This window comes from Lolium perenne, chromosome 6 (genome assembly GCF_019359855.2).
Source record: "Lolium perenne isolate Kyuss_39 chromosome 6, Kyuss_2.0, whole genome shotgun sequence".
NCBI lineage: Eukaryota > Viridiplantae > Streptophyta > Magnoliopsida > Poales > Poaceae > Lolium > Lolium perenne.
The window spans coordinates 258,238,564-258,261,096 of record NC_067249.2 but is presented as its reverse complement, the minus strand read 5'-3'; the positions used below and the strand labels follow the sequence as shown (position 1 = coordinate 258,261,096).

The window sequence follows — 22,533 nt, the reverse complement described above, 5'->3', positions numbered from 1 at the left end:
TATAAGAAATAGCATTCTTAGGAGTTTGGGCATGCTTATTGCAATAATTAACAACAATTTCATTCTTCATGTAAGCCTCTTTAAAGGGTTCATGATACTTATCAAAATTCTTCTTAGGCAATTCAAAATGAGAAGCAAAGGATTTATAAAGATTTGCAGCAACTTGAGAGTCAAGACCATAAGTAGCACTCATATTTCGAAATTTATCGGTATCCATAAAAGCTTCAATGCATTCATAATCATAATTTATACCTGACTCTTTACCTTTGTTGTTCTCCCATCCTTCAGCGTTGTCCTCAATCCGATCAAGAAGATCCCACCTAGCTTCAACCTCTTTGCTTGTGAAAGATCCTTCCGAACAGGCATCCAGATAGTCCTTATGTTGTCCTGAAAGCCTCGCATAAAAATTGTTAACAATAACATTACGGGGGAGCTCATGAATGGGACATTTGAGCATTAGTGATTTCAATCTCCCCCACGCTTGAGAAATACTCTCTCCATCACGAGGATAAAAGTTATAAATATAATTCCTATCAATATGCACTTCATGAGGAGGATAAAATTTAGAATAAAAGAGAGATGCAATTTCCTCCCAACCAAGAGAATGCCTATTCTCCAACAATTTATACCAATGCGCCGCTTACTGACAGCGAAACGGAGAATAGCTTCTTCTTCACTTCATCCATAGAGATACCTGCACACTTGAATAACCCGCATAATTCGTGCAAAAACAGTAAATGATCTCTAGGATGGACAGTTCCATCCCCTTTATAGTGATTGTCCATAACACGTTCAATAATTTTCATAGGTATTTTATACGGAATACTTTCAGCAGGTGGATTCAAAATATCAGAAGCATCATTAGAGTTATCGCATATGGGAGATAAAGCATTATCAGAACAAATTTTCTCCCCTAAAGATGGGAAGCTAAAAAGATCACAAAAACTAGCTTCCCCAAGATTAGACTTCTCCATAGCATTAGCAGTAATTGCATTCATACTAATAACATCGCTACTAACATGCAAATAAGGTTCCATAGGTTTTTTAATTTTCGCATCAAACAATTCTAAATCAGGAAAAAGATTAAAAAGCTCACCAATTTTTTTGTTGTTTTCCATTATGCCTAGCTAGTGTAAACAAGAAACAAAAAGTTGCAATTGCAGGATCTAAAGGAAATAGCTTCGAGTACTTACAATGGCGGAAAATAGCTTGGTAGCCAAGGTCCGGAGTGTGAGTACCTTTTACCTTTCCTCCCCGGCAACGGCACCAGAAAATAGCTTGATGTCTACGTTCCCCCTCCTTTCCTGTAGACAGTGTTGGGCCTCCAAGAGCAGAGGTTTGTAGAACAGCAGCAAGTTTTCCCTTAAGTGGATCACCCAAGGTTTATCGAACTCAGGGAGGAAGAGGTCAAAGATATCCCTCTCATGCAACCCTGCAACCACAAAGCAAGAAGTCTCTTGTGTCCCCAACACACCTAATAGGTGCACTAGTTCGGCGAAGAGATAGTGAAATACAGGTGGTATGAATATATATGAGCAGTAGCAACGGTGCCAGAAAATAGCTTGCTGGCGTGTAGTTGATGGTGGTAGTATTGCAGCAGTAGTAACACAGTGAAACAGTAAACAAGCAGCGATAGCAGTATTTAGGAACAAGGCCTAGGGATTACACTTTCACTAGTGGACACTCTCAACATTGATCACATAACAGAATAGATAAATGCATACTCTACACTCTTGTTGGATGATGAACGCATTGCGTAGGATTACACGAACCCTCAATGCCGGAGTTAACAAGCTCCACAATTTGTTCATATTTTAGTAACCTTATAGTGTAAGATAGATCAAAAGACTAAACCAAGTACTAACATAGCATGCACACTGTCACCTTCATGCATATGTAGGAGGAATAGATCACATCAATATTATCATAGCAATAGTTAACTTCGCAATCTACAAGAGATCATGATCATAGCATAAACCAAGTACTAACACGGATGCACACACTGTCACCATTACATCGTGCAGGAGGAATAGAACTACTTTAATAACATTGCTAGAGTAGCACATGGATAGTAGTGATACAAAACTCATATGAATCTCAATCATGTAAAGCAGCTCATGAGATTATTGTATCGAGGTACATGGGAGAGAGATGAACCACATAGCTACAGCGAAGCCCTCAGCCTCGGGGGTGGATTACTCCCTCCTCATCATGGAGGCAGCGATGGCGGTGAAGATGGCGGTGAAGACGGCGGTGGAGATGGCTCCGGGGGCAATTCCCCGTCCCGGCAGGGTGCCGGAACAGAGACTTCTGTCCCCCGAATTGGAGTTTCGCGATGGCGGCGGCGTCACAGTAACTTTTCTGGAGTTTCGTCAAGCGGTGTCGAAGTTTTAGGTCACGACGGCTTAAATAGGCGAAGAGTCGGAGTCGGAGGGGCCACGGGCTGCCCAAACCATAGGGGGGCGCGCCCCCCCTTGGGCCGCGCCGCCCTAGGGTGTGAGGCCCCCCTGGCACCCCTCTGGCCTTCCTCCGGTGCTCTGGAAGCTTCGCGAAATTATAAGATCCCCGGAATTGATTTCGTCCGATTCCGAAAATATTTCCTTACTAGGATTTCTGAAACCAAAAACAGCAGAAAACAGCAACTGGCCTTTCGGCATCTCGTCAATAGGTTAGTTCCGGAAAACGCATAAAAATGATATAAAGTGTGAACAAAACATGTTGGTATTGTCATAAAACAAGCATGAAACATCGGAAATTATAGATACGTTGGAGACGTATCACCTTCCCAAAGCAAAAAAGTTCATTTTTATGGAAGTTTATCTTTAGGCCTGTTCAAAGATACATAACACTAACTTCATGTTAAGTGCCTTTTCAAGATCATGTTGCATAAATAAAATGGTATCGTCAGCATATTGAAGAATAGACAAGCCCCCGTCAACCAAATGTGGAATAAGACCCTCCACTTGGCCATCTTCTTTTGCCCTCGCAATCAGAATAGCAAGCATATCCGCTACAATGTTAAATAAAATTGGTGACATCGGATCCCCTTGACGCAATCCTTTTTTAGTTTGGAAATATTGACTTATGTCATTATTTACCCGGATCCCCACACTACCCTTCTCTATAAATTTTTGTATCCAGGTACACCATTTAGGATCAAAGCCTTTCATTCGCAGTTCGGAGTAGATATTGTTCCAATTCGGTCATCTTCTCCTCAGTAAACTAGTTAAGCTTTGGCAGATTAATAAGCATACAATATGTACATTGCTTTCGAGTAACATATGGAATGTTTTTTCTCTGCTTCCCAGTGGCATCGATGTTCCCTGTTCTTCTGTTGCTAGTTTTGCCATATGTACTCCAGTCGACATCAGCAAGAACATTCGGCTATCTGACTGATGTGAATGCGCTGCTAGCATTCAAGGCAACCATAAGCAACCAACGTGGTGGTGTCCTAGATGCATGGAACACAAGTACTCAATTCCGCCAGTGGCCAGGTGTGGGTTGCAGCATTAAGCACAAGCACAGGGTCACAGTGCTTAACCTCACTTCGGAGGGCCTTGGTGCCACAATCACGCCTTCCATTGGGAACCTCAGATTCCAGAAAACTCTATACCTCAGCCTGAACAATTTGCATGGTGAAATACCTCCATCAATTGGTCGTCTATCTCGTTTACAGTATCTTGACTTGTCCAACAACTCACTTCATGGTAATATAGACACTGAGCTGAAGAATTGCACCAATCTTGAAAACATCTACCTTAGCTCAAACCAGTTCACTGGAGGAATTCCCCCTTGGCTCGGAGGATTGCCAAGTCTCAAGGTCATAGACCTATGGAACAACAACTTCACCGGAAGTCCGGAACCATCCCGCCATCACTTACCAACCTCTCAGCACCGCAAACTATTGATTTCTTCTCAAACCAACTCTGAGGTGCCATCCCTGACGGATTTGGTAGGATTACAATTCAACTGGGTGAAAATCATCTCTCAGGCATCATCCCTGCAACTTTCTTTAACCTTTCCTCTCTAATCGTCTTAGGTGTGGCATTTAATGAGTTGCATGGTGAACTTCCCTCAAACTTGGGCGATCGCCTCCCAAATCTCAGTTACCTATTTATAGGAAAGAACCACCTTACAGGAAGCCTTCCAGCTTCTCTTTTCAATGCGACTCAGGGTCCGTTTGTTTGGGCTCCTCCCAGCAGCTCCAACAGCTTCCAGGCTGTGGAAGCCGGAGTCCAAACAACCAGCATTTTTTGGGCCAGCTCCAAGCAGTCGATGGGTTGGAGCGCTCCACGTATTTGCACTACGATGCGGAAGCTGCGATTTCGGTGCTTCTCCCAGCCTCGGCTGGCTCCAAACTCACTTTTACAGGTATACCCTCCCACCAAATCCCATAATACGCACCAAATGCCACTGAACGGTTCGTTTCTTTTTGTACTCAGACTACCGTGCTCGCCAGCCACAAACACAACCATTTTCTCAGTTAGGGTTCGTACCCAGCCGCCACCTACCTCCGGGCCGCCGCCGCTCGATCTCCGGCGACCGGTGGTGCCGCCCTCCTCCAGCAGGAGTAACGAGATCCCGCGGCCGTGAAGACCTCACTCCCGGGGCCGATTCGTTGAACCCTGCCCCGACCCGAGCTCCCAGCTCCCAACCGGCCAGCCACCCGCGAGCGTCGCCGGGGAACTGTTCGCCGTCGAACTCCCGAGCCGGCGAACGCCCAGTACCTCCTGCTCCACCACCAGACGCGACCCAGTCCAGTTCAAGGTAAGTCTGCTCCTTCACATCCCGTATTTCTTTTATTCGTCTAGGTTCTATCCTCACTTCAACAACGCCATTGGTGCTATTGATGGGACACACATACCGTTATTGTTCCTGCCAAGGACATGATTAACCATGTTGGTCGATACGGTTTTGCGACACAGAATGTGATGGCAGTATGTGACTTTGACATGAGATTCATCTTTGTAGTAGCTGGATGGCCAGGCTCGGCACATGACACAAGGATATTCAGGGATACATTGGACAAGTATAAGAACACTTTTCCTCATCCACCAACAGGTATACTTCTTTACACATTAGCGCAACTCAATTTGAAAATGTATAACTTGTTATGTTTGACATACACATGTCTTATGTAGGTAAATACTATCTTGTTGATTCTGGATACCCCAATGAAACCGGTTATCTAGGACCATTTCGAAACACGAAGTACCATCTACCGGAGTTTCGGGATGGTCCAGCCGCGGTTGGTAGGATGGAAATGTTCAATTATCTACATTCATCACTTAGAAATGTCATAGAACGATGTTTTGCTGTCTTGAAGCAAAAATGGCGCATGTTGAAAGCTATGCCAGGCTACAAACCGAGGAAGCAAGCAATGATTATCATTGCTTGTCTCGCATTGCACAACTTCATCCGAGATAGTGCTTTGTATGATTACCACTTCGCTAGATGTGATGCTCACGAGGACTACATTCCTCTAGGCCATGTAGTCAACAATGGTGGTGCGAACTTTGTGGCGGGTGCCAATGGTATCATGGACGCAACTCGTAATAGCATTGCTGATGCTTTGATGGCCGCTTGAGAGTAGGAGGTAACAGGTGGAACCGATATATTGACATGAGAACTTTATATTTTGCAACCAAACGATGGGTTGATAATATATATTATTAATAGTAGTACCCGATATGTTATGATGTGTTTAAATTTGTTGTCATGCGAGAAATGTATCTATGCACTACCTATATTACCAAAGAAATGTAATTCCACTTAAATCTAGTGAAAAATTGCTCAATCTCGGCAAAAAAATCTCTCAAACGCATCGTTTTAGGTTATAACATGAAAGTTGGAACTTAAATTCGATCAACAGAACTACAAGGGTATTCAGGACATTTCAACATATTTTATGTGCAGCCGCAGCTGCAACAGCCGGTGAAACAAACAGACAATAGACAACTCCAACCTTCCAGCTAGCAGCTACCGCTGATTCTGGCAGTTGCAGCTGTGGCAGCTGCAGCCGTGAAGCTCCAGCCCAAACAAACACAACCTCAGATGTATGGCCTAGACATGGCATCCAACAGCTTCGCCGGTAAATTGCCTAGATCGATTGGAATGCTCTGCCTGGATTACCTCAATCTAGACTGGAATCAGCTAACTGCAGCTACTGCTCAGGACTGGGAGGGTGACGTTCTTAACAAACTGCACACGCCTCCATAATCTATTCCAACAATTTAAGTGGTGCGCTGCCAAGCTCTGTTGCCAACCTGTCAGCTCAACTCGAAGAACAAGATGTTTCATTCAATCAGATATCTGGAAATATACCATTTGGCATAAGCAATCTCGTCAGGGTAAGGAAACCGGGACTATGCAATAATCAGTTTACTGGTGCCTTGCCCGGCAGCATCGGGAGGCTAAATTTGCTACAAGGTTTGTACGTCTATAATAATCAATTGTCAGGGTAATTGCCAGCCTTGCTCGGGAATTTGACAAGGCTAGAAATTCTTTCCGTAATGGACAACAACTTTGAGGGGCCTCTTCCAACAGGCCTAGGGAGCCTTGAGGAGATAACTGCAGTAGACTTTTCAAACAATAGGTTCACAGGTCCATTGTCTAAGGAGATATTTAACTTGTCATCCCTGTCGAGCTTGCTACATTTTTCTGACAATTACTTTGTTGGTCCTCTCCCACCAGAAGTTGGGGGCCTTAAAAACCTTGCGTACCTATATGTATCAAGGAACAACTTATCAGGGCCCCTACCCAATGAACTCGGGAACTGCCAGAGCTTGACAGAACTCTGGTTGGACCATAACTCCTTTAATAGTAGCATTCCATCATCTATCAGCAGAATGTGAGGCCTGATGTTCCTAAATCTTACACGAAACAGACTCTGTTTGTGTGGTTCCTCAAGAGTTGGGGCTAATGAATGGCATGGAAGAGTTAGATCTCGGACGCAACAACCTTTCTGGTCATATCCCAGAAAGCTTGGAAAATATAGCATCCTTATACCGGTTAGACCTGTCATTCAACCATCTTGATGGCAAAGTTCCTTCACGGGGTGTGTTCAGTAATGCCTCTGGTTTTCTGTTTGGTGGTAATTTGGGGCTTTGTGGTGGTATCTCAGAGTTACATTTGCCCCATGCCCTGCGGAATTCATGGGACACGGCTTGAGGAAACGCCATTTCATTACTAAAGTAATTGCTCCGATCATTGCTGGCATAATTGCTCCGATCATTGCCCGTTCGTGCACCCGCTCCTCCAGCTCAGTACATTCCTCCGCAGCAGTCTTATCAGCAGTATCCTGGCCAGTTTTATCAGTATCCGTATGCGGGACAGCAGTACGTGCCGCAGGTTCCTATACCTCAAGTTGCACCTCAGCAGTCACAGATACAGCAGCCACCAGCTCAACAACAACCGCCTGCTCAGCCTAGTCAAGGGAAGAAACGGCGGAAGAAGAAGGCGGTGGCCATTGTGGGTTCGGAAGTGGGGGTCCGGCCAGATGCTCCTACTGTAGGGCAGACCATCCCGGTCGCTATGGAACAGCCATCTATGGTGGCAACGCAGGATTTGTCTACCGCACCTCAGCAGATTCCTACAGTTGTTCCAGCTCCTGTTGCACCCGTGAAACAGAAGAAGGCGGGCCGTTGTTGGAAATGTGATGTGAACACTCATACTACGAAGAACTGCAAGGTCCTACATTATTGTTTGGTTTGTGATTCTGGGGATCATCCGACGATTAGATGCCCAATCCTGAAGGTACCAAAGCCCATGAGTTTTTTTGTTGGATGCGGTAATGATGTCACTCTTGACCTTCAGCTCCCTGACTCGGTTTACAAGCCTCAGTTGATTGCTTCTGGAGCACCCACTGCTTTGGTACAGGTGTCTGGTGAGGGGACAGTCACGGCGGCGGATATCCAGAGTCTTCTTGCTCGTATGTGTCCAGGGAATCCCACCTGGAGGTGGGAGGCGTCTCCGCATGGGGATAAGGCCTTTCTTGTTGGGGTTCCTACTCCCGACGATTTGGCGAGGTTAGACGGTATGCAGATGAGTGTACCCAAGGTTCAGGCACAGGTGCTAGTCTCTTCTTGGGAACATCAGGATATTGCTCCGGCTTTTGTTATGAAGCCAGTATGGGTGCATGTTGATGGTGTGCCGGATTCAGTGAAGCACTTTCTTGGACTATGGGCTGTTGGGACTCTCATTGGCTCTACTCTTGATGTGGATTTATATACTCTCCGGAGCCAGGGGATTGTTCGTATTTTGGTGGCTATGCGGGACGTTTCGGCGCTCTCGAGAGATAAACGTGGCTATTTGGAGGTGGTTGCTTTGCTACACCTCAATGGCTACAGATTCTGGTTTCGGAAGGAGGCGGATGGTTTCAAGCCCGACTCACAGTTTCGGCCTTTCTTCTGGAAAGATGGGGGGGATACTGATGATTCACATGGTGCGGAGGAGGAGCGCCTAGAGGATGGTTCAGCGGAGGTTGCACCAGGGGCGGCGAACATGGAGGTGGATACCCGCCCTCCTACGCACACGACTGGTGCAACTTCGGCGACGGGTGCACAGCTGGCTCTGACTCCTTTTAATCACTCACCGGTGACCGATAGAGGACGAGAGATAGTGGCGAGGGCACGGTCCCAGACACCGCATCTAGTTGCTTCTCCACCACGGGCATCTCGGACTCCTTCACCTTCACGTGTTCGGACTTTCATGCAGGGTCGGACTAGGCCGGCTTCTTCTCCGTCGTCGAGTTTCGCGCCTCCGGGGGCATCGCAGCCATCTTCAGCCTCGAGAGTGGTGGCGGTGGAGCTGGCCTAGAGGGCTCCGCCGTCCTCACCACCACCTGGCGGCCTGCTGCCGCGTGGACCGGTCCTGGAGGAGGAGGCGGCGGGCGATGCCGCGCCGCTGTGCTACCAGGTCGAGGCGCGGGGGGAGTGGCCTCAGCTGAGGCCGCGCCTTGCACGCCTACCGCCGTCACGTCGCCTCGGCCGTCGCGTGGTCTTGACGCCGGGAGGGGTGTCGCTGCGGCTGCCTCTCCTTCGGTGGACGCACAGCCACGCAGTGGCGTGGCCTCCGTCGACGGACAGCGGGCCTCGGTCGCACTTCGGGAGACCGCTCCATCTCCACAGGTGGTGGGGACGTCGGGGCTGGGGCATGGCCTGAACCCTTTAGGGTCGGCTGATGCCCCATCGTCTACGCCTTCTACTCCAGCAGCTGGTGGGTTGTCGAGGTCGGGGTCGGTGCGGGGGGCTTCATCGCCTCTTACCCCTGCACCACCTACCTCTTCACCCGCTTCGTCGATCGTTCCTGCTTCGACCACTTCTTCGCCACGCCCAAGCTCTGCTACACCGGTCCCCGCTCCGCAGCATCCTCCCCCTATCGTCCCTCCTCCGGTCGTTCAGCCGACTTTGAGGAGGAGTGGGAGGTACGCGCTTTCGGAGGATGGGGCGGCACCTACCGATGAGGACGCCATGCAGAGAGCCATGCGACGTAAGGCGGAGAAGAATTTGGATACAGCAGGTACGAGACATTCATCCAAGTCTTTCACTTCTTTTTCAGATTCTCGCATTTCTTCTAATTTGCTCAGTTTAGGAGTTTCGTTGGGTACTAGGCCTGACGAGGTTTCGGGTTCTGCCAATGTGTTGAGACAGATGGAGCTTGACCGTTTAACGGTTGTTCCGAATGACTCCACTGGGCTGGAGACTCCAGTTGATGACGATGATGGAGCGGATGACATCTTAGATGGTCAGCTCCTCTCGTCTATTATTGGTACTCTTACTGAGGTCGACTTGGAACACTCGGAGCTTAGTTCAATTTATGATCTAAAAGCTTCTGCACGTGGTTCCCGATCGTCCGCTGGTAAGAAGTCTCGTAGATATGGCAAAAATACTAAATCTACAAAAGTTTCTCGATGATTGGCATGTTTCGGAATAGCAGAGGTCTTGGAGACTTGGCTAAGCATTCTCACATTGCCGATGGTTGTAGAGATTATGATTTAGATTTTATTGCAATATCGGAGACGGGTAGACGAAATTTCTCACAAAGTTTCCTCGACCGATTGTCAGGCGGGATTAACTTTCAGTGGTTTTCTCGTCCGCCTCGTGGTAGGTCTGGGGGCATTTTACTTGGCGTCCGCATAGACACAATGACTGTTCTTGCTAGTTCAGATGGAGAGTATCACATCAAACTCGATATCCAGAACAAAGCAGACGGTTTCATTTGGAGTCTGGTTGCTGTATATGGTGCTGCCCAAGACGCTTTTAAGGCCGACTTTCTACGTGAGTTGGTAAATCTCGCAAAGGATAATCCGCATCCGATTTTAATCGGCGGGGATTTTAATTTGATGAGATTTCCTCATGAGAAGAGTAAAGGCCCTTTTGGCGGACATTGGCCTTTCTTGTTTAATGCTGTCATTGATAGCTTAGACTTAAGAGAGGTTTTTATGTCTGGTCGACAGTTTACTTGGGCCAACAGCTTGCCTGAGCCAACATACGAGAAACTAGATCGTGTGTTGATGGATACCGAATGGGAGAATCAATATCCCATGGTGTCTGTCCGCGCCCTAGAGCGTATTGAAAAACTGTCTGACCATGCTCCCATTCTCTTAATCACTGGGAATCCACGTCAGGTTTGTAAACGGCCGTTCAAATTTGAACTAGGTTGGCTACAACGAGATGGATTTCACGAGATGGTTAAGAGGGTGTGGGAAAGACCAGTCAGGGGCAACAATCCGATGTCGAGATGGAATAATAAAATGCGCGCTACGCGTAAACATCTCACGGGTTGGGCTGCACATACGGCTGGTATTCTTAAGAAAGAAAAGATTCGCCTTTCACAAGTGATCGATGACCTAGAGGCCCTAGCGGAAGTGAGACCGTTATCCACGCAAGAGATTGACATTAAGAATCAATCCAATGCGCAGATAGCGAGCCTTCTTCGCGAAGAGGAACTCAAATAGTATCAACGATCGAAGGCCCAATTCATTTTGGAAGGGGATTCGAATACACGATATTTTCATGGCTTAGCCAATGGAAGGCATCGGAAAAAACGTATTCATTCTCTCATCCAAGATGAAGGGGTTATTGAAGGGCACGATCAACTCAAATCTTACATTACTAATTACTATAAGGATCTGTTTGGGCCTCCAGAGGAAAGTTCTTTCTCCCTTAATGAGGACCGCACGGACGATATACCCCAAGTTTCTCCAGAGGAGAATGGCCTCTTAACTGCGCCTTATTCTGAGGATGAGGTTAAGAAAGCAATTTTCCAAATGGAGTGCAATAAAGCACCGGGTCCAGATGGTTTCCCAGCGGAGTTTTATCAAACTTTCTGGGATACTATCAAATTGGATCTTCTAGATTTGTTCAGTGATCTTCACACAGGACAACTAGAACTATTTCGTCTAAATTTTGGTGAAGTAATTTTGTTACCGAAGGTTAATGAGGCAGAAAGGATTCAACAATATAGACCTATTTGCCTCTTAAACGTCAGTTTCAAAATTTTCACGAAAGTGGCCACCATTAGACTGAATACGGTCGCGGATCATGTTGTCCAACCCTCTCGTTGCTTTCATGCAAGGAAGGAATATCCTTGATGGAGTGGCAGTTCTGCATGAGACGGTACATGAGATGCATTCCAAGAAACTTAATGGGGTCATTTTAAAATTAGATTTCGAAAAGGCATATGATAAGGTCAAATGGTCTTTCCTACAACAGACACTCAGGATGAAAGGTTTTTCGCCTGAGTGGCGTGCTCTAATTTACGATTTTGTGTATGGAGGTAGCGTGACAATTAGGGTCAATGATGACACCGGCCACTATTTCCAGACACGAAAGGGGTTACGCCAAGGCGATCCGCTATCACCAATGTTATTCAACATTGTAGCGGATATGCTGGCAATACTCATAGAGCGTGCCAAGTCTGATGGTCAAATTGAAGGTGTGATCCCACATTTGGTTGATGGGGGTTTATCTATCCTTCAATATGCCGACGACACAATTCTTTTTATGGATCATAATCTCGAAAAAGCTCGTAATCTCAAATTAATTTTAGCAGCCTTCGAGCAATTGTCGGGATTGAAAATTAACTTCCATAAGAGTGAATTGTTCTGTTTCGGCGATGCCCAAAACGATATGACTCAGTATACAGAGTTGTTTGGTTGTGGGCAAGGCCATTTCCCTATTCGGTATTTGGGTATCCCGATTCACTATCGGAGACTTACCCTGGCTGAATGGAAGATTGTGGAAGAAAGATTACAGAAACGCCTTAGTAGTTGGAAAGGCAAATTGCTGTCTCTAGGAGGAAGACTGGTACTCATTAACTCGGTACTAACAAATATGGTACTGTATATGTTATCATTCTTTCTTCTGCCGAAAGGAATTCTGCATAAACTCGATTATTATCGATCCAGATTCTTTTGGCAAGGGGACAGCGAGAAAAAGAAATATCGATTGGTTAAATGGAGTATAGTGTGTAGTCCCAAAGATCAAGGCGGACTTGGAATTCATGACCTGGAGGTTAAGAATTCTGCTCTGCTAGGTAAATGGCTTTTTAAGCTTCTTACCGAGAATGGGACTTGGCAAACTATTCTCCGGAGAAAGTATATTGGCTCGAAGACGCTCTCCCAAGTGGTTTGGAAACCCGGGGACTCTCACTTCTGGGCTGGTCTCATGGCAACGAAAAACATTTTCTTTCGTCATGGTACTTTTTCTATTAAGAATGGAGCACAGATACGTTTCTGGGAAAATATTTGGTTGGACAATGCTTCCCTGAGTGAACAATATCCTGCTTTGTATAGTATTGTTCGTCGCAAAGGTGATACCATTGCTACCATCATGGCTACCTCACCTCCGAATGTGACGTTCAGACGGGTTTTACTTGGACAAAGGCTAACAGCATGGAATACTCTAGTTCAACGGTTGGGTGATATTCAATTATCCCCTGAACCGGATGAATTTAGATGGAATCTTCATGTAGATGGCTCTTTCTCAGTTAAATCTTTATACAATGCAATCCTCCATTCTGATTTACCAGTTGATAATAATAAGAAAATTTGGAAGATGAAGATACCATTAAAAATCAAGATTTTTGGATGGTACCTTCGTCGAGGAGTTATTCTTACTAAAGATAATCTTGTTAAGCGGAATTGGCATGAAAATTCACGGTGTGTTTTCTGTCATCATGACGAAACCATCAAACACCTATTCTTCCAGTGCAGTTTTGCGAAATCTATATGATCAGTCATCGAAGTAGCGTCTACCCTGTATCCCCCGACTAGTGTGGCAAATGTCTTTGGCAATTGGCTTCATGGTGTTGATTCAAGGTTTAAGTTGCTTCTTAGGGTGGGGGCGCTTGCAGTTATCTGGGCGCTATGGCTATGTAGAAATGACAAGATTTTTAACGATAAAAACTGTTCTTTGTTGCAGGTCATCTACAGATGTACAGGTATTCTCCGTTCGTGGTTACCTCTTCAGCGGGCGGAGAACCGAGACCTATTTACGGAGGTCTGTACACGGTTGGAGGCTACGGCGAGGGAAACTTTTTCCCGACATGGGTGGCAGCATAGTCTAAGGATTGAAGCTCCACACTCGTCTTAGGCGTTATATAGTTTATCGTCTCGATATGTATTTCGCCTTTTTACTTTTATTGCTCGTTCTGGACATTTGAAATAGCTGTGTGCATCCTGGTTATGCAGAGGCTGGATGTAATTGCTTGCCAAAGTAATAAAACATCCTTTATCGAAAAATTGCTGGCATAATTCTGTGCATGAGTTTGATGCTGCTGTTCTTCACAATGAGAAGGAAAACAAAAGCTCGATTTACCACCAGTCAACAAGTAGATGGATTTCGATTGATGGATGCCCATTATCCTAGAGTTACGTATGCTGAATTGGTCCAGGGAACAAGTGGCTTTGCATTGGACAATCTAATTGGTGCAGGAAGGTACGGGTCAGTGTACAAGTGTTGTTTGCTGCTAAAAGAAAAGATTGGTCCAGTTGCTGTAAAGGTCTTCGATCTTCAACAGGCTGGCTCTTCTAAAAGCTTCATAGTATACCCTTTAGGTTGTAAGATCCGCCATCGGAATCTGGTCAGTCTCATAACTTGTTGTTCAAGCTCTGACTCGAACCAAGACGACTTCAAAGCCATCGTGTTGCAATTCATGCCTAATGGGAGCCTGGACAGGTGGTTACACATGGACGTGCATGCGATGCGTCTGCTGCAAGGAGGCATGCCACTGATGCAGAGGCTAAACATAGCGGTCGATGTCGCTGATGCAGTAGATTATTTGCACAGCAGATGTGAACCACCTGGTGATTCACTGTGACCTGAAGCCACGCAACATTCTTCTCGACGAGGATTTTGTTGCTCACGTTGGGGACTTCGGCCTCGCAAAGATTGTTCGTGAACCAGCCGCGGAGCAACCGATGAACTCAAAGAGCTCGGTTGGAATCAGAGGAACAATCGGGTACATCGCTCCAGGTAAGTAGCTTGATTATTCTATAACATTACATACTCCACAACAATTATTTCCGCGTGCTAACTCACACGTTTTCTCTCTTTGAAATGTAAAATATGGCCAAGGTGGTCAGGTTACTTCATGTGGAGATGTATACAGCTTCGGAGTCATCATCCTCGAGCTGTATTGCTTTCAAAAGTAATAAAGCATTCTTTATCGAAAAAATCCTCGAGCTGTTCACAGGGATGGCGCCTACTCACGACATGTTCAGAGATGGGCTGACCTTGCAGAAGCATGTGGAGAAGAATGCATTTCGTGGTATGCTGATGCAGATCATTGACCCGGTCCTGCTGTCCATTGAAGAAACCATGGCGGAAGCAGCACAATGGGACATGTAAGTGATGCCATATTCTCCGTCACGAAGGTGGTGCTATCATGCAATGAGAGATGTGTCTGCCGCGATTCACAGGATAAGGGATGCCCATGCTAAGGTGAGACGTGGCGATGCGGTCGTTAGGACTGCACATAACGCAATGCCTTAGGCTGAAACGAGTTCGGCTGCCGAGACATCCCGAAATTCGCGTCGCGCTTTATTGGCTTTGTGGTGGTGATCTATATCAGTCCAGGTGTGATTTTAGTTATGTACCTGTCCCTGTTTGCTAAGCTTGTTGGTATGTCCTTTGCAGTTTGTCTCTGTGCCTGTGTGCAGCCTAGTGGTTCTTGTGGTTTGTATCCGGGGAATAATTTCTGTATGGTGAAGGTGAACTGATAAGCCCATCTGTATTGGTAATTGTTGGGCATGGATTTAATTGGGTTCATGCCACTACAATTTTCGACAGTTGGAGAAATGCCATTACGAAAGCCCAAGTTGGAAATGTGCCACTACAACTTTCTCATACCTCATACACATTTTCAATGTGTATTTCAGTAGTACTATGCTGCCACTGTGCCCAAACTTGGGAAGCAATTTCATGGCGAGTCAATGAGATTTGATCACAAATGACAAAGCAGAGCAGGTAGGGCAGATTGTACATTACCCTCAACTTTCTAATTACAAAGAAAGAATATGACAAAAAAAAAAGTTGCAGAATGTAGTGAATTGAATTTTGTCAAAAATATGACAACATTTTGAAGGAGATAGTTAAATGTTTCAAGTATCTTCCTTCGACCATGAACATTGTAAATTTAATATCTACGGCCACTAAAGCCTAAACGTCCCTTCATGTTGAGAGGCAGAGAGAGCACAAATTACATGCTTCGTTAACACTGACTCCACCCAGAAATTATTATGGTCATTATCATCATATCATTGTATTATGAATCAATGATTAACTGTAGCCTCATTCCGGCAAAATTTTGTAAATACAAACATGTATTACATCCTGCAACTCAAACTATATACGGGACAAATTGCATGTTTATTCCTTTCATGTATCTATATTATCTCGATAATCATAACGTCCTTCCCTTCTATCGATCAGACGGACACCAAGATACCATCATGGCGATGGCCCCTCCTGGTAGAGCGCCTCCGGGTCATCTTGACGAAGAAAGAGAAAAAAAAAACCTTTGAGCGCCGAAACGCCAACGCGCCGAGGCCGAGGAGAAAAGTGTCATCAATGGTGGTGCTGCGAGAACGGCCACCATCTCCTCTTTTTCACTGTATGCGACCTCGGAGCTTCTGTTCACAAACCACATTCGGAAAAACAGGTTTTCAGATATTACAGTTATCAGGCAGAGACTGCAGTGTCAATGTGAAATGTTGGTTGCATACGTTGGCGACGAGGACCGGACACGCATTGCATGTATGCCAAGAGCAGGCAGGCATGCTACTCACCGTTCTGCGGGGATATCGAATTGTAGTGGACCTCAGCCCAAAAGCTCAACAGCACCACTGCAATCAGGGAAACAACAGTGGGTTTAAAAGTTTTGTATCAGTTGAGCATGACCAGGACTAACACACACTTGGAAGTGGAACCAAAATATTAGTATACCTTTGTTGGACTTCACAACCTTGGGCTGGATCTCGATGTAGCAAGTATCCTTGAACGAAGTCATGACAAAAATCTTCACTCCGTACTGCATCATATTGTCCAATTACATTATAATGATTTTTTAAGTACAACCCTTGTCAGCTGTAATATGTTATGCCATGAGTAAGACAGTGGGGAGGGGTAATATAAGCACCTTGTCAGCAGCTGCCTGCAGTGTCACATGGTCACCCCATTCACCGTTTCTGTTGGTTCATGAACCAAAAGAAGTTAGGGAAGCATTCACATGGACTAAATTGGTATTTTTCACTCAATGGTTCTTGAACTGCAGGAGCGTACCGTGATACTTTGTCCAAATACTCATCGTATGCCATGGGGACATACCCATCATAGGCATCACGGTTACTTTTAAGCTGGAAGGGGTTATTTATCAGACAAAAGATGGAAGTGAAAATAAAGAATGAGACTAAGGATCATGAAACCAAGATTAATACTATTTATTACCTGGCTAATTATCTGTTCTCTCACAAACTCATGGTGGTCAGGAGTTTGGTAAAGCTGATCTGATAGCGCGCGGAACTGTCAGTAATGATGGGATAACTCAGTGAACCGATCTTACTAATGCTCCTATTGTGTTTATTTCAACAAAGTTAAGGAAGTATTTAGCTGAGGATTGTACCGAGTACTAACCTGACAGTTACCATCACCTTTTACCTTGTGCTCAACTAGTTCATACAGCTTCAACCTACAACAATTCACATGTAAAAATACTGAACTGCACACACTTGGACACTCTTACGTATCGAAAAAAAAATAAGAAGCATCATCAGACATGTTATAGTAATTTCAGTCCATCGTAAAATTCAATCGTTCCGCAGCATTACTAACAAACAGAGTCCCCTGAAGCATGAGACATGCATATAACATAAATTTGGAATTAAAGACAGACCTGTCTGACAGCCTTTCATGGTCCATGGTGGCTTCATCAAATGATGGAATTTGCCCATTAATTTTAGGGACATGCTGGATAAGGTAGAAACAGATTATTAATCAAATTTGCAAATATAATGGAATAAAAGCTAGTAATAAACGCAGCAGAATTTACAATGGGTTATTTCCTTCTAAACAATAGAGTTATTGGAAAAACAAAAGAGTAATCTAGTCTAGGATTAGTTGTGTAGATAGCAGTTGTAACTTGCTTTTTGTTAGATACTGAGGTACTAGTATTAAGGTGTTCCGATGATAGTATACAAGGCAGTGATCACCGTTTTATAAGCAAAACTCTATAGATGGAACCTGGTAGACACAGTTTTCAGTCTGATGTTGCCAAATTTTACAAGACATGCACTGACTGACATGGATTATTGAATATTGAAATTAATTCACCTTCTAATGTATTTAAATACTTTTGGAGGACTTTCTGTTGCGTTATCTATTGAAGTAAATGGTATTTATGGTCAATTGTAAAACAGGCAGATATATTGGTGCAATTTTTAATGAAATGTTAGTTACATGTATGCAGGTAATTTGTCAATGATCTTATACTGTGATCGCTTAGAGCTGCGACCTAATGTGGCCATTGGTTAGTGGTTACTTCAGTTCCAAGCTTAGAAGAATATTTTCATTTATTCTGGTGCGCAGGAGACAGTCAAACTTAGTAAACAATACTATTTCTTAACCTGACTTAAAGGATTAACAGACTCACGGCAACTGGGACCATGGGGTAAAATCTCTTCCCAACTTCTTCCTCCATTTCGAAACAGTCGTCACTGGCAGGGTATGAAGAGGAACTAGACGGATCTACATAGACTGCCTCATGCTCTTGCCCACCAACATTTCCTGGAACCCACAACAAACAAATATTAAGGGGGAAAGTGAAAATGTGAAAAGTAAGCACTGAATCAGACTATGGATATTTTCACTACCATGATGGTACACGCCTACTGACGGGTTGTAAAAATCATACGTAAGTGCAGAAGAATGCAAATGTGTCTCATCTGGATGTGATGCATCTGCAGAACCAAAAATACATACATGAGGAACACTGTCTCCTTTTTCTCATGGATTTTGCACAAAATACTTGCACGGCATTCCACAAAACTACCTCTAGTATAATGGTGGTCACAATAGTAGCCATCATTGTAGCCATTAGGAGGTCCATAGTATCCAGTAGAAGCAAAAGGGTCACGGAACAGTTCATTAGCCCAAGGGAAACTTTGATCTCTCTCACACATGATCATCCGCTGGACTCAAATTCTCTGTCACAAGCACTGCCCTACCAAGCAGATTGGATGATTTTAGCATTAGGAGGTCAACAAAAGAAGAACAGAAATGGCTGATATACAGCTAATTTTGCGGCCGGCCCAAGAAAGTCAAGTACCGGTGAGACTTGACATAAATGAATGATTTGAGTCATCACGTTAATGTGTGATATACTATAGCAACGATAACGACACGTTGCAGAAAACAAGCAAATCATTACGCGATACCCCAGGGACCACTACCACATTATTAGATATTAGCCCATCATCTTATCAACCCAAGCAACCAGATCAACAACCTAATAACATGAACCATCAAAGCCTTTTTGGTTTGTTGCACACTGACCAAACAACCCAATATTATTACTCCCACCACACAGAAATCTGCAACGGCCTCGCAATCCAATCAGACTGCCTTTTTAGCAGCCTTTAAATAGTAGATTGCTTCTAAGTTATGCTGGAAAGGTCTTTTAGAGAGTCAGCTAACCACAACTGATGCGTCTACCTTAATTGTTTTGATTCGAACGGCTGAAGCACTCATTATTAATTTGTACAGTAGGGCCTCGCCTACTGTTTTCTGCCAAACAAAGTCTGAACCATTAATGATAGATATGGGCAACAGTATCTAACCAGACTGTTTTCCTGCAGAGGAAGTGTTTCTTTATCTGATGAGAAAAACGGTGGAAAATCCGCCGCAAGATTATAACAATAATCTCGCAAGGCTCGTCCAATAAATAAACGAGGAAACAAACAAACACACAGCGGTGTTGTCCCGAAAAGCAGCCTTGACGATCATGAACCTCCAAACTGAAGCAACCTTAGCATGCAAGACAAGATTGCAGCTTTGTTCATTTCAGTTCAAGGTCCAATATAAAGGCGCTCCTTTTTATCGCAACAAGCTATCGTGGACAGACAAATTAGCACGAGATTGCCGCCTCCCCGCCCTGATTATCACCAATTCACAAATACCACACAAAACGGCTGGGTAGCCCACACAAAATCAACAGCAGCAACAAAAGGCAATAAACAGGACATGCAGTATTAAAAAGCAGTAAAAGCGAGCATCTCAGGATCACGACCGAATTACCTGAAACCGACCACATCGATGAACAGAAAGTTACCGCATCAGAATCAAAAGAAAGCGAAGCGCACTAACCTGGACCTCGCCGGTCAAATTGGATCTTTCTCCCCGGGAAGAAGACTAGGCGGCGGCGCCGGGCGGATTCGGCGTGCAGGCGAGCGAGCCGCGGCTGGAGGCGGGGGTCATCCGGGAGGCGAGGGGCATGAATCGCGGCGGAATTGGTGCGGCGGGACGGAGGGGATTGAGGAATGGAGGAGTTCCAGAGGAGGAGTGGTGTGGAACGAGCGCGAGAGGCGACGGGAGAATTTTATTTTTTATTTTACATTTATTTTCCGCTGTGGGCCGGCTGCGGCTTGTGTACTTTATACGCGAGAGGCTGGTTGTTTTGCAAAAAGGCCCTCGCATTTTCTTTAATGTGGCTCGACCGTCCTCGGAGTGACCAAGACGATCTTCTCTCTCGTGGCGGCAAGGAAGATGCCTGCTGGGTCATTATTTAATGGCTTGTCCTTTTTTTCACAAGAGAGGAACGCATGGTGGCGACTCTGGAAATTAAAATACCCGCCAAGTATGACTATGTTTGAAACATATAGGTAGCAACAATGGTGTAGCTTTCCTTGGAGAGAGGTATGGGGCATGTCGACGGTGACACACACGGGTGGCGGCGACCCTTTTGGATTGTTTTGTTTTACTTGTCCTCGGTTGGAAGGAATTTGTGGCGACAATGAGACCCATAGATCGATAGGCACCATGGAACAGACAAGCATAACACGAGCGAACTGAAACTGTGCTAGGATAGCGTATAAGAGGGCAAGAACTTATATATCAAGAGAATTTAGAACATGGGAGTTTCAATGTTAGTAGGTAAGAATGGAATACGCTCCGGTGAGGTTAGAGGGACATCACATCATAGGTGCATGGTTAGCTTTGTGGTTTGGTGTGGAAAGGGCAGCGATGGATGATGAAGTCGATTAGCTTCATAATATAAGCATGGACCCGATAAAGGCTAGGAGGTAGAGCGTTTCTAAACAAGTTTATGGGATAAAACAAATTGGTCGTCGCTAAGATCGAAAACAAAACTAGTACCTCCAAACTAGTATTTAGAAGAAAAAACTATCCCTCATACTAGCATCGAAAACAAATACCCTTAGGATCTTTCTCTGTTTCAGTGGGACCGCTCCATAACCAGTGTGTTACGTACAATATACTAGCGACCTAGCACCACGAAAGTGTTGTGTTCCCTTCTTTTGAGTTGTGTGGTTATGTTCCATCGTTGCTTGTAGGATACGTGGTACTTATGGTTGCACTATTGCTGATGCATGGCAAGAGATGATGATACCTATTTATGCACGAATAATCAGTGCATCAATTCCTCTTGTTACACGCGAGCGTTGGCTGTTTGGTACCAAAGAGAAGGTAACGGAGACGGCAAAGACGTACCTTTGCCAACTTGGCTTGCCAAAGGGAACCACGCTGCTTGCTAATGCGTTGGGCAAGTTTAACACGTGTACTTAATCAGAAGCTTTTGAAATAACAGAGAAAAATATAGAAGCACGACGCAACAATTATTTCGAAGCAACTGCAGGGCCTGAGCCGCAAAAGAGGGGCTTTCGACCAGTGGAATCGCGTCAGCGGGCCGGGGGCCCACCTGGTCAGGGAGCCAGCGGGCGTTGACGTCACAGACAGCCGGCGCCGATTCCGAGGGGAATCTGGGCGCTCTGATCGGCATCTGACGGCCGTCAGTCGGGGATCGTACCCGCACCTGGATGCGTCCAACCCGGCGAGCTTGGCTTTTGCTCTGGGTGCTGCGCGCAAGGAGCCAAACGCCCCCAGAATTTTCTCCTGTTTTTGTACCGGGACAATCAGGGTCAGACTTTTAATCTTGGGTGAAAAGATGACATTCTTTTTAAGCAGCCGCCTGAGAGTGACCGGCATTCACAAACCGGATGGATTAATTACTAGTGCTTGAAATCTTGCTTCGTTTCCACTTTGCTCTTTGACACTGGAGTTGACGATCATGGGTGGGATAGGTGGCCACAATTACAACCTTGGTGCGTGTCGTCGCATCTTACAATGTTCTTATCCCTGGTGCCACACCGAAAATTAAGTGGTACTACCTCTGTTTTAAATTGCAAGTCTTTTTGAAAAGCTGGTTTAGCTTTCTAAAGAGATTTATATTTTGAACCCGAGGTGATAACTAAAATGTGTTACAAATTATCTAAAAATGAAATACTTGGAGCTTAGTTTTAGTTGCTAACCCGGTTTTTTTTACCAACACATTTTTAGCATCAATCCCCGATAGAGCCTCCAACCTACCTTATGTCGCGCTTAGTGATGTGGATGCTCTTAACAACTATATTAATTGACTTCACGAAGGCAATAACTTTTTTCCAAAGTGAACACCCAATTTCCTAGTGGTTCCTCAGGATTGTACGCATACCCGAGGTCTGGCCCTTTCTTTAACTCATAATATTGGTTGTGGTGGCAAAAAAGGCAGACATTTCTCAAATGTCTCACGTGTTTTTGTATCCGAACATCAAGGTCAAACTTTAAACTTTAGGTGAAAAGATGATATTATTTCTAAGGCTATCATGAGAGTGACTGGTATTACTAACAATGGATTGGTAGTTGAAATTTACATTGTTCACTCTTAGGAATTAAAGTTCAAACGCTACTAGATTTTGTGTGGACAGGGGGTCGCACTCGGTACCTCATTGTGTGTCGTTGCATCTAAGAGCATCCACATCTC

The 22,533-nt window shown here is 45.0% G+C and overlaps 1 protein-coding gene and 1 pseudogene across 3 annotated transcripts; one reads left to right on the top strand and one right to left on the bottom strand.

Annotated features, from left to right (window-relative positions):
- Positions 1 to 3,316: 3,316 nt before the first annotated feature.
- Positions 3,317 to 15,182, top strand: LOC127305316 (uncharacterized; annotated as a pseudogene).
- Positions 15,183 to 15,733: 551 nt separating this feature from the next.
- On the bottom strand, positions 15,734 to 20,132 carry LOC127305317 (OVARIAN TUMOR DOMAIN-containing deubiquitinating enzyme 12). Of its 3 annotated transcripts, none has more exons than XR_011746196.1 (12): positions 19,863 to 20,131; positions 18,550 to 18,715; positions 18,371 to 18,457; positions 18,151 to 18,284; positions 17,395 to 17,468; positions 17,136 to 17,190; positions 16,950 to 17,024; positions 16,785 to 16,858; positions 16,642 to 16,690; positions 16,449 to 16,533; positions 16,229 to 16,348; positions 15,734 to 16,135 (listed from the first exon to the last, which is right to left on the bottom strand). XR_011746196.1 is itself a non-coding variant. In XM_051335727.2 (12 exons), the coding sequence occupies exons 2-12, from the start codon at positions 18,683 to 18,685 to the stop codon at positions 16,071 to 16,073; spliced, it is 891 nt and encodes a 296-aa protein (XP_051191687.1). In that variant the 5' UTR covers positions 18,686 to 18,720; positions 19,863 to 20,132; the 3' UTR covers positions 15,734 to 16,070. The 3 variants fall into 3 exon arrangements, 2 of the variants coding, with proteins under 2 accessions (XP_051191687.1, XP_051191688.1); XM_051335727.2 differs by having other exon boundaries at positions 16,292 to 16,348; positions 18,550 to 18,720; positions 19,863 to 20,132; XM_051335728.2 differs by having other exon boundaries at positions 16,292 to 16,348; positions 19,863 to 20,132.
- Positions 20,133 to 22,533: the final 2,401 nt, after the last annotated feature.